At 42.3% G+C, this 12,670-nt stretch overlaps 1 protein-coding gene across 1 annotated transcript; it reads left to right on the forward strand.

Annotated features, from left to right (window-relative positions):
* Window positions 1-5,542: 5,542 nt before the first annotated feature.
* Window positions 5,543-12,036, forward strand: pcdh8 (protocadherin 8). The gene is made up of 4 exons (XM_069892473.1): window positions 5,543-7,978; window positions 10,983-11,050; window positions 11,220-11,344; window positions 11,532-12,036. Exons 1-4 carry the CDS (start codon window positions 5,543-5,545, stop codon window positions 11,939-11,941), a joined length of 3,039 nt encoding a protein of 1,012 aa, XP_069748574.1. The 3' UTR covers window positions 11,942-12,036.
* The last annotated feature ends 634 nt before the right edge of the window (window positions 12,037-12,670 follow it).

A 12,670-nucleotide genomic window follows, 5' to 3' on the forward strand; every position in this document is an offset into this window, starting at 1 on the left:
CCTAAATTGATTGGTAAATGGAATGAGCTGCCATAAGAAGTGGTAGGTTCAATTATAATGTTTAAATGCATTTACATGCACATGGATAGTGAGGTTTTAGAGGGATGTGGACCAAACATGGGCAAATGGGACTAGCTTGGGTTGACAACTTGTTGGGCATAAGGGCCTTGTTTGAGTGCTATTGTAGCTAGCTGCTACAAGCTATTGGTTCTGTGGAGCCTATAGCGCAGGAAAGGTTATACCTGTATGCATGTTAGCTCAGAAAGAACACGCTATTCTTAGAAAGAATGACAGGAACCCAGTTGGGTGTAGTTAACACTGAGCTTTATTGGGTTCACAGCACTGCTTTTATTCTCAAGATGAGGGGCATGGTCAAAGCCCCCTCAGCGCTGATTGAAGCATTTGCGATCCTCTTTCCTTGATAGGCCAGTTAGGTTCCTTTTGTTGTGGCCAGTTGGAAGGCAATGCTGCGGGCCTCATGCAGCCTGCTGGATCAATGCATTTGTTCTTCATTTTGTGAGGTACCCCAAGGGGGCTGTGATGGGCCACCACACTATAAAATTCTCACAATATGATACTTGAAGAAGAACTTTCTGAAATTTCCAGAGTGGGATGATTGGGATTCCAATTTAAGTAAATCTAGACAAGGTTTATGAAATAGAGTTGTGTTGCATTCTGCTTAGAAGTTGGGAGAAAACAGCCTTGCTTTTTAAATGGTGTCCAATTTGAGGATTTAATGTTAAAGTTGTATTTTGCTGTGAGTGAACAACACTCATTTTATGAACTAAATATGATCAAAATTTCTTCCAGAAATAAATTTTCAGCATTGCTCCACTATTTCATGCCATCAATTAAAAAAAATGTACACACATTGGACCAAATACTTACATTCTCATTGGAATGTAAACAAAATTTACCCATAACACATATTTCAGTGGTTCCCAACCTTTTTCTTTCCACTCACATGCCATCTAAGTGGTATGTGGGTTTAAAGAAAAAAGTTTGAAAACCCCTGTTTTAATTGTTCCGAGTTGACTTGTTATGCGCACAGTTTCATAACTCCAAAGGAAATGGGCCAATAACAATTTTTCTCAATTAGGTCTAGAGCAGTGATTCTCAACCTTCCCTTCCCACCCACATACCACCTTAAGCAATCCTTTACTAATCACAGAGCACCAATGGCATAGGAATTACTTAAAGTGGAAAGAAAAAGGATGAGAACCACTGACATATACCATATTAGTGTGATTTTGTCTATGAATCCTTGTGCATTAAGTGTTGGTATGATGATTTTTCAAGATGATTTTGGTGAGCAAATTTAAATTCCAGGGAGGACCTTTCTTGGACCAATCACAGTAATGTCATAATGAAGAAAACACATCAAAAATTTGCTGAATGTTGGTATGACATCAAAAAACTCAGCAAATTTCTACAGATTGTAGAGGAAAGTGTGCTGACTGGCTGGACCACAGACTGGTGTGGGGGCAACAATACTTCTGAATGGAAAGCCCTGTAAAAGTAGTTGTCACAACTCAATGCATCACAGGCAAAACTCTCCCTACCATCAAGAAAATCTACATGGAATACTGCTGTTGGAGAGCAACAGCAATCATCATGGGTCCACATCACCCAGGACATGCTCTGCCGTCATCCTGTCATCATCGGGAAAGCATTATAGGTGCCACAAGACTCCCAAGCATCAGGATAAGAAACAGTTGTTCTCCCTCTATCAGACTCCTAAACAACAAACTTAATCAGAGGCTAATTTAAGGACACATTTATTATTTTGCACCCTACACATTAATTTTTACTCAATATATCTTTTTTTGAATTGCAGTCAATTTGCTTACATTTCTTTCTTTGTTTACATTTCTCTCTTTTGTATACAAATCTTTTCTCGAGTACAGTTTTTTACACTACCAATAAGTAGAAATTCTACCTGTCTCACAGGAAAAAAGGTTGTATGTGGTGTCATGTATGTGCCATGACAATAAACTTGAATTTTGAACTTTCCTGAGCCAATATTTCAGATCCATAATCCTCTGTTGAGCATTTTTCTTTCAGAATTCTAGGAGCTGCATTATTTGTCTCATAATCCTTGATCAGGTCCATTGAGTGGACTTTAATCTGTAACACTTGTTTTGGAAGTGAGAATGACCCAATTGACCCAATGTTTATACTTTTATATACATGCAGTGAAAATGCAAATCATATAAAACCCACCAGGAAACCCAAAATAGCACTATGGGGATGTTTGAAAAGGATATTCACATATAATTTTTAATAATTTTGAGGAATGATTTGAAATCTATTTTTAAAATTACCCACAGGAGGGTTTCTATTTTTAATACAATAAGAAGTGTATCAAAAATGTACTTGAAAATGTACTGGTTATTCTACCCTTCAGCGTTTGTGAACATTTAGGTGCAAAGTACCTCATTTTCAATTAACTGATTTTTTTTGTTGGGGTGAATTCACCTGATTCCACCCAAAAATGTCTTGAATCTTGATCACATCAGCAAAAACGTCATTTTATTGTCTATCCAGCAGTTTTGAATAGAACATAACGAATTTATTAGAAATATATTAGTCAATATTGCCAGCCATATTTTAAATTGGATATTGATTTTTTTTCATTTTAACAACAACAGTTGCACGTCATAGGCAATTTACATCGTTTTTAACAGGCCAGGACTTCTGAACCACTTGCTATGGGCGAGAACATGTACTTTTCTACGCAAATTAATTAAAAACGGGGGGGGGGGGGGGGGGGAAGGATGGGCAATATTATAACCATACTTTTTTTTCCCTCGTTATAGAACATTGGACGGAAGTGCCACATTTGTGTTCATCACGTCAACCTGACACACCAATAGCCTTGCGATCGATTGAACATCAGGAATGTTACTGCCACTGAACTCGAAAACTATTAACCTATACTGAACCTAATAAACGATCTAACAGATGAAGGACACATTGACACCATGCTGCTCTCCTCTGAAAAATCGTTTGGACATAATGTTCGTCAAGCATTTTTACCTTTCCCGAAGGCACATTTAACGTGACATTTGGGATTTTCTAATGGAAAATGGTTTTGAATTTAAAGCGTGGACTAGAAAAAGTAAAATAAAATTTCTGAAGTTTATCTAAAGGATTTCTGTATATAGTATACTCAAGATAATGTCTTCTTGACCTGTTTTCAGCATTAAAGATCCGCGATAGCTAACATTGAAGCGTAAAGTGAAGAAATGATAGAGGAACCCACAGAAGGTCAGACACACCTGAAGATGTTTGTAACAGCAGGAGCAGATATCTTTTGCAAATGCAATTCATATTTTGGATTCCAATGCAGACCTGAGGATAGCGGACTCAGTCAAAAAGTGCTTCTGCTTTGACATTTGTCAAGATCTGCGTTTGCATCTCTGGCCTCCTGTAGGCTGCAGTAGGCGTACCAAGTAAATATTCGGCTCTTTTTAGAAAACATTCCAAATCACTTATCCCATTTAAACATACCAAACTTTACATTTTGTTGAAGTGTTATAAACCCACCAACCGGCTACCAGACTTTACATTTTGTTGAAGTGTTATAATGCCACCAACCCCCTACTGCTACCAGATCGTCCCGATACTTAGGAATTGCAACACGGGGATTATCTCCTTTTGTTCGTGTTTTACATTTGAGTGACAAAAGTATTCTCGGTAGGGTTTCAGTGAGAGTGTCCTATCTGACGCCCTCACCATGCCGAGACCTCATTGCCCCGAACAAACGGCTCTCGTTTTACTCGCGTGCCATACTTCGTCACCCCCATTAAAAAGTAAAGGGAGCCAACACTTCGCACTGTTGCCATAATCCCAAATGTCTCCGCTGATCGCAAATGGCCAAACGAGTTCTCAACGTGAAACAAAAAAAAAATAAATGGTTATATACATCCTTTCTCTAAGGAATGGACAGAGCTTTTAAAAGGCATGAAGAATGATAGTGTCATATGCCTCCAAAAGATTTTTTTGTTGTGTTAATTACACTTTACGTGTGTCTTTTAACATTTATGGCTCTTCAGAGAAATGGGAATATATAGATATATCTATATATAGATATATATATATATAGAATCTTATGTTGAAGAATCTTATAAAAGTCACACTTGGCTTATTCTGTCCAACCACATACCCCAGTTAGCACAACCCAATTTTGAACGATTAATTTTGTTCGTCTCCCAAAATGCACCCGATTGGGTTGGAACCTCTCTCTCTCTCACACACACAGAGTCATCGATCGGCTTAATCACGCCCTAACCCATGCCAATGTCGCATCGGCAACCCCCCCCCCCCAATCCACATCCCATGAAAAGGTGTTGACTACCCCCATTTACAGATTAAAACTTTATTCAAATTTGAAAATAATTTTAATTGATCCATCTTTTATCCAATTACAGGTCTGAATATATCACCGCGCTGATAAATAACATTGCAGTCAGCGTGGGTACAGTAAGGTTTTTTATGCTAAAATCGGGCAATTTATACAAAGGACAAAACAGGTTGTGGTGGTGTAAAACGTGTCATTCTTTTCCTGGTATGGGGTTGTAAAACTAGACCACTTCTTCAGTATTATCTACTAGTTCCGATCAACAACCAGACATCTTAACTCAAGCTGCTACAATGGATAATAAAATAACTAAAATTCCTACTAAATGTAGACAATAAAAACGCACGTGACGTTTCTCCAGGATGTGATTAAACGTCGTTTCTTTGAGTATTTAAACTTCAAAGACACCAAACTGGATGGTTCATTTTAGTTTGTCATCCACTTTTTTTTGTTTAAAAGCAGCGTAATACATGAAGAATGCCTATTTTAATCATTAAGTAAATTATATATGCGCGTGATTTTATATTTTACGTAAAAATGCGAAAAATGCTGCAAAATTTCTGAAACCACGAGTTCTTTATTATAATTGGAATTTAACAAAGATCAGCCGCTTGCACAAAATATCGTGACAGTCACTCCACAGCTGAACATATCATTTCTGAAGAAAATGTATTACTAACTGAAATATAAAACATATAGTTACGTAAATTATTTATTGAACTTTATCATTGAAACATTCTCCGCTAAATTGATTTTGTTTAAATATGTATGCTTAATCTTGTGATCAAATGATTGGCTCCAAAAAGCGTCATTTTTAAAAAAATGACTTGCTTTTGCCTAAAGTAAATAAATCCTAAACTTCTGAACAAAGCGAATCAATTAATCGTATTTGCGATTTATTATATTTTTAGAAAACACATTCTAAGTGCGTGAGGCCGTGGAAGCCACACATGTTCCAAATGGAAAGAGCATTTGGTCGACTTTGGAGGATTTCGATTGGCCAGTAACCTTTCTATTTGCATGCATTGGTCAATAAAACCATGAAGGGTCCAGAATTGCAGTCACATCCGAAAGGACACTTTAATTGCAGTGTACACTCATCGACATAAGTTTTTTATCCAGTTGTCGGAGCTTCCAACAATTACTTGAACATTTCACGAGTGAGTCTCCGAGTGCACCATGAGCAGCGAAAGAGTCAGAAAGTATTTTGTTGCCCCAGCATCCACTCCATTCACCGCACTCCTTTGCCTACTTCTCGTTCTTTTAACCGCTCCGATCATCGACTGCCTAACGGCCAACTACTCCGTGAACGAAGAAGAGCCGCTGGGCACCGTGATCGGAAACTTGGCGACAGACTTGCAGTTGGAGAGAAAGGGCAACTTCCGACTGATGCAAAAGACAAACTGGTCTCTGGTGCAAGTCGGCGAGAGTGACGGGCAGCTGCGAGTCGGGGGCCGCATCGACCGAGAGCAACTGTGCCGCACGCAAACGGGGCGGGGAACCCAGGCGGAGCCGTGTGTGCTACTCTTCGACGTGGTGAACTTGTCGGGAGACGAGTTCGTGTTGATCCGCGTCGAGGTGCGAGTGCGGGACATTAACGACCACGCCCCCCAGTTCGGGCGACCGGAGTTGAGGGTGGAAATCAGCGAGGGCTCGGCGCCGGGGACCCGCGTCCCGCTGGAGCCGGCTCTCGACGCCGACCTGGGCGCCAACTCGCTGCAGAAGTACCGGCTCTCGCCGAGGGCCCCCTTCGCGCTGGAGCTGCGGAGCGGCGCCGACGGGCTCCTGCGCGCCGAGCTGGTGCTGGTTGAGGCTCTGGACCGCGAGAGGCAGGCGGAGTTCCTGCTGCATCTGGAGGCCGAGGACGGCGGCAGCCCGGCGCGGACAGGCTCCGCACGGCTCCGAGTGCAGGTGCTCGACTCCAACGACAACAGCCCGGCTTTCGAGCGGAGCTCCTTCGAGGTGGAGCTGCGGGAAGACGCGCCGCCCGGCTCGCTGCTGCTCCGCCTGGAGGCCGCTGATCCCGACCTGGGTCTCAACGGCGAGGTGGTCTACAGCTTCAGCCCGCAGCTGCCCGCGGCCGTGCGCCGCCTCTTCCGCCTCGACGCGCAGTCGGGCCGCCTGACCCTGGCCGGGCCGCTGGACCGCGAGAACCGGCCGAACTTCGAGCTGGAGGTGCGGGCGCACGACCGCGGGGCCCCGCCGAGCGCCGCCGCCGGCTGCACGGTCGCCGTGCGCGTCCTCGACGTGAACGACAACGCGCCCGAGATCGGCATCGCGCCGCTGGCCCCGGCTGCAGGAGGAAGAGGAGGTCTGGCCCACATCAGCGAGGCGGCGGCGCCGGGCAGTCTGGTGGCTCTGGTCAGCACCTCGGACAGGGACTCGGGCGCCAACGGCCGCGTCTCCTGCGCGCTGTCCGGACACGAGCACTTCGCGCTGCGGCCGGCCTACGGCTCCCGTTACCTGGTGGTGACGGCGGCGGCGCTCGACCGCGAGCGGACCGCCGAGTACAACCTGACGCTCGTCGCCGAGGACCTGGGCGCGGAGCCGCACCGCACCGTGCGCGCCCTCACCGTGCGCGTGGAAGACGAGAACGACCACGCGCCCGCCTTCTCCCGCCGCCTCTACCGGGTGTCCGTGTTGGAGAACAACCAGCCCGGGGCCTACCTGACCACCGCGGTGGCCCGCGACCCCGACCTCGCCGACAACGGCCGGGTCACCTACCGGTTGCTGGGGCCCGGCGCGGCCCTGGCCTCGGTCGATCCGGGCACCGGCGCCATCTACGCCCTGCGCTCCTTCGACCGCGAGTCGCTGCCCGAGGCCGAGCTCTTTCTCCAGGCCACCGACGGCGGTTCGCCGCCGCTCAGCGCCTCGGCCACTGTCCGCCTCGCCGTCACCGATCGCAACGACAACAGGCCGGTCATCACCCACCCGCTGCCGGGCAACGGCTCGGCGTCCGTCATCACGCTGCCCGGCGACGCTGCCGCCGGTTACCTGGCAACGCGCGTGAGGGCGCGAGACGCCGATGAAGGGGTGAACGCGAAGCTGAGCTTCCGACTGTTGAGCGGCGCCCAGGCCGGGCTGTTCAGCATCGACAGCGGCACAGGGGATGTCCGGCTGGGCCGCCGGCCCCGAGCGGCCGGCTCCTGGCGGCTCGTGGTGTCGGTCAGCGACGGCGGCTGGCCCGCCCTGTCCGCCACCGCCACTTTGCAGTTCGTCGTGGCGGCGGATCCGGGGGCCGGGGTCGCGGCGCCGCTGCGGCCGGGGCGGCGGAGCTGGGACACGTCGATCGTGGTGATCGTGGTGCTGGCGGGAGGCTGCGCGGCCCTGCTCATGGCCATTGTTGGAGTGGCGGCGACGTGCAGAAGTGGGGGAAAGGCGACGGAATCTGTGCAGCCTGGGCTGGTGCTCAAAGAGCAGCAGAATGCTCCCCCGGGAGGCCGCCGGCGAAAGGAAGCCATCGGGGAGCTGGCGAGGAAGAGCGAGTTTGAAGTTGGGGACTTGTTGCAAAATTCATCTCCATCGCTGGCGAAAAGTGAACTGGAAGGTGATGGATCTCGAAATTCAGATGTGAGCGTCCTTGAATCGGAAACGAAACTCGATGGCACCAGAGAGGTATTCTATAACATATAGATCTGTCAACGTTTCACAACTGCTTACTTAAGGGGAACAACTTTTGTTTGTAAGCAGTTTACTTTTTTAAATTTCAGTTTGCAATGTTTGCATATTGGGATGAGGGGACTTTTTATTTCAAATTTATTGTATGATCATGGTTTGTTCTGATAGTGACTTACAAACAGTCAGTTTGTATTAATCTAACCTCACAAAGATAATGACATACTATGAACATTTTTTTTTCAAGGAATACTATTTCAAGACTGTAGGCTGCAGGTTTGGGATAAGATGGCCCAGAATAGCATTGGAAAGCTGTAAATAAAATTACATTCATGGATGTGCCTTATTTCCAACACCCCCCCTCCCCCCCCCCCCCCCCCCCCCCCCCCCAAGACCTGGACTCGTGGTTTATATTCCCCACTGTCTAAAACTTACCAAATTGGATTCATTTAGTTGATCTTTTTGTTGGAGATCATTTTGGAGTTAATTGGCAGTCATATGGCATGTGAACTTCAACAAATCCTAAGTCGGGAAACTGGAAGTGCCAAAACAAGTTTTGGCCATTGATCCTTACTTTAAACCAGAAATGATACAATTGCTTTACCCAAGCTGTCAATGTTTTTATAAAATATTCCTGATATTCAGTAACATTGAAATGAACAATTAAGTATTTATTTTGCATTTAATTAAAATCATGCTCAATGTTGATATGACTGCAAATCTAATTTTTATTCTTCTTGAAGCTGAACATTTGATTCATGTTGAAAAGCTTTGTGGATTTTACACCAGAGTTAACCTAGTGCTAGATCAGTAGGCAGATTCTCTTTGACAATAGCCAAGCCAATAGGATTTTCCAGTGCAATTTAAATTATTGGAAAGTCAAGTATAACAAGAGGACACATTATCATTAAAATAAGATTTGAAGATTTAACATGTTCCCTTCTCTGATTATGTTATTATTAGGTGCCTGTACAAAATAGGAGATAGCATATCTTCTGCTTGAATCTTGGGTCATGTAGGATATTTTCCCTTAAATAAAATCACTTGAGCTGTTAAGTTACTGCTTTTTACCTCTTGCCATCTATATGCTGCTGTCCAAGTTAAATTTAATGCAGGAAACACTTATCATCTGATTGGACAAGTACAACCCGATGAAACAATGTTCTCTGGTGTATGATGCAAAACATACAGATGCATAACTGGACATTTTTCAGTCTCAAAATCTTTTGCTGTAAGACTTTTTTTGCAATAGAAAATTGCCATACTGTTTTATGTAGTTTATCACAAGTGGATTAGATTCATAGCAACAAGGGCACTAAGGCATTTGTCCTTTCAATGATAATTTTCCACTTAAAAGAACTGATACCCTACTTCAGATACCTGAGCACAAAACCTCGCCTAACATCCCAATGTGCTATTGAGATATAGGGCACTGTCAAAGCTGTCTTTCAAAAGAGTCTTGAAATCAAGTCCCCTGTCCCTCTGGTAGATGTAAAAGATCTTCGAGTGTATGAGATTTTATTTCCTGTCTTTAGCAATATTTAACCTTCAGCCAACTGGAGATTATTGAATAAGCTTTTCAGCCATATAGCTGTAAATGCTTAGGTTTTTTTTCACAGAACTTGTTTATAACTGTCTTCCATTTGCTGCATTTTTTTGAACAAACCAGACATTACTCTATTGAAAGAACATAATCATACATTGATCGTAAAATGGTAAGATTAAGGAACCCTTACAAAAAAGGAAATTAAGGCTTTGATAAGAAATAAAAAGGAAAGACTTGTCAGGTATAGACATTGGTAATGAATGAGTCCTTAAGGAATGTCAAGTTTATTATTATCTGATTGCACAAGTACAACTCGACGAAACAGTATTCTTTGGTCCTTGGTTGCAAAACATGCAGACACACAGCCAGACAACACACATACAGACAAACAATACATATGCAGGACGAGTAAAAACACAATACTAGAGAAACTCAGCAGGTCCTTTATATTATCGAAGATAAAAATATATAAGTTACATTTTAGGCTTGAGTCCTTCATCAAGGTATCAAATACTTAATTGATGAAGGGCTTAAGCCCAAAATATTGGTTATGTATTTTTTTTTATTTCAACCAAATTATCTACAGATTTTTGTTAAATATGTATTCATAAATACAAATCAATGAACTTTGTTTTGTAAATATGAGTCTCAGATGGTTAGTTCTTTATTGCTAACATTTTGAACTCTTGGAAAAAAAAATTCCATTATTTTTGCCATTTGTTGGTGCTTGCTCTGATACTTCTGTATCTCTTTTTTCAATGGAAGTAACTAAAAAATGCTATGTATGGGGTGGAAGGGGTCCTCAGTGATTTTGCATGACCTCATCAGACAACAATACTGATAGATCAAGTCAATGGGGGGAGGGGTGTGGAAGGAGAGAGACTCCAATGGTCTTCTCAGCCACTTTTATCATCCTGTGGATTGACCTCTGATGAAGCATAACGTGAGTTTCAATGTTTTGGGGGGAGGATAGTACTGATTGTATTGTTGCCACTTTCCTTTTTTGATCTTGAATGGTCTTCCCAAAAATATCTACTGTACAGTCAAGATGAATGAGAAATATTACATAAAATATCACAAAAGAAATGATCTGACTGAATTCACCTAGTTTCAACTGCATATTAATTTCTTAAAAGTGGATAAATTACTCTTGTTAATGAAAGCAAGATTTATGCATATAATTTATTGATACCGGTAAGGACTAAATGCCAACAGTATCTACATTTAAAACTGGAGCCATTATATGATCATGGTGCTGTGCACAGCTTGACTGTATATTTGAAACAGTGAGTTTGTCAGCTGTGTCTAGAAGTAATAATTTCATATTTTCCTCAGCACTCGTAACATTATTTTATATTCACACAGTCTCCTCTTAAGCTAATTGATATAATTACATAAAATATAATTTAGCGGCATAATTTAACATTTAATTTCTTTGTCCTCATGTTTTTGTTTTAGAGTTTTATGTCGGAGTCTACCCTTAATCATGGAACCTTCTGTGCAGTTGTTATTCACCAAGACAGAAGGTAAGTAGAGCATTCTAACTAATGAGGTTTGGATTTACATTTAAACCATTTTATGTAGTCATAGGGAATATTAATGATAACTTGACATGGTTTTTTACAACCCCTTTTCCAAAATTAATCTGCAGTTTAAAACAAAAATATATATTCACCTATTTCTTATCCTGTGCAGGATCCAAGATGTATTTAGTGGAAAAGACAGTGGAAAAGGTGACAGTGACTTCAATGATAGTGATTCTGAATCAAGTGGAGATGCAATGAGAAAAGGAAATGGAGCTATCACTCAAGGGCAAAATGGTAAACACGCACGATTAATTTGAAACTTTACGTAATAATGTGCTTTGTTTATATGTCATCTATAATGTTCAATTGTGGTAGCTGAAGTTTGCAAGCTAACTAAATTAATTTTCTTCTTTATTTGATTTAAAAAAAATGGGATTATGATCAGTATTTGAATCCTTTGCATCTTTTTGTTCCATTTTAGGACAACTCTGTCTTGAAGAAAACCAAATTAATTTTAGTTCTGATCCACATAACAACTTGACCTCTCAACAAGTAGAATGCAGCAAATTGTCTCCTCCTTTAAAACAGGACTACATGGTTACTTATTCTTCGAAACCTACTGCATTGTTGCATTCACCATGTACAACAAATTCAGTTCTGCAGAATCATGCCTTGAAATGCACTCGTCAATACAGTCATGTATCAAAGTCAGGACTTCAGACTTCTGAAATGGCTTTTTCCAGAGATGCTGGAAGATCACTGCACTCCATTCACCACCCAATAGTGCCAAGATACAATAAAACAATCTTTTCAACACCATCGACTTCTGGAGATAGATACCAAACAAACTATCTTAACACAGAACTCTCAGAAGTGGCAACTTCATTTTGAACTCTTGGGAAAAAAATTCCATTATTTTTGCCATTTGTTCAGCCAAATGTTCTGCTTGTATTGACATCAGCTATCATTAGTTTGTTATACTTTCAGTATTAGTTCAGAATTTGTCTTTTTCAATACCAAATAGAAGGAAGAAAAATAATGACTGAGAAATAGAGTTAATTTAGTTTCACATTATAATTTGCATAAATCCACCATTTATTTTGTAAATTGTTGGTGCTAATATTGTATGTACCTTTTGCATATATTTTAAAACATTTTTCATTTTGATATTGGATTTTTTGATGCAGAATAAATTGCTGCAACATATAGGTTTTAAAATGCTGAACACAGGAAATACTATGCACTTTCTTTAATGTAAGTAGAAAACATTAGCCATGTGTGATTACTTGCAATTCAAAATACAGCATTGCAAACAAAAGGATAGAAGACTGTGAACAGCCTCAAAACTATTTATTTCCCTCTAACCCCCTCTCCAGATTGTCAAAAGCATGAAATCTCTGTTTCCCCTGCACTGTTTCTACCCCTCCATTTTCACCACTTTGTTTCCACACCTCTGTTTCTCCACCTGTTTATACCCCTCTGTTTCTACCCCTCTCTGTTTCTTCCCCTCTTTTTATACTCCTTTGTTTCCACACCTCTGTTTCCAATCCTCTGTTTCTACCCTTCTCTTTCCACCCCTCTGTAAAGTGAGGGATCAAAAGATTAGGTAAATATTAAATA

Source organism: Narcine bancroftii, chromosome 7, assembly GCF_036971445.1.
Source record: "Narcine bancroftii isolate sNarBan1 chromosome 7, sNarBan1.hap1, whole genome shotgun sequence".
In the NCBI taxonomy this organism is placed as follows: Eukaryota; Metazoa; Chordata; class Chondrichthyes; order Torpediniformes; family Narcinidae; genus Narcine; species Narcine bancroftii.

What these genes read in the sequence shown, in the direction of transcription:
- pcdh8 (XM_069892473.1), top strand. Translation starts at nt 5,543, where the DNA reads ATGAGCAGCGAAAGAGTCAGAAAGTATTTTGTTGCCCCAGCATCCACT. An exon ending in AACTCGATGGCACCAGAGAG is followed by an intron (nt 7,979 to 10,982) that starts GTATTCTATAAC and finishes TTTTTGTTTTAG; the next exon opens with AGTTTTATGTCGGAGTCTAC. An exon ending in GTTATTCACCAAGACAGAAG is followed by an intron (nt 11,051 to 11,219) that starts GTAAGTAGAGCA and finishes TATCCTGTGCAG; the next exon opens with GATCCAAGATGTATTTAGTG.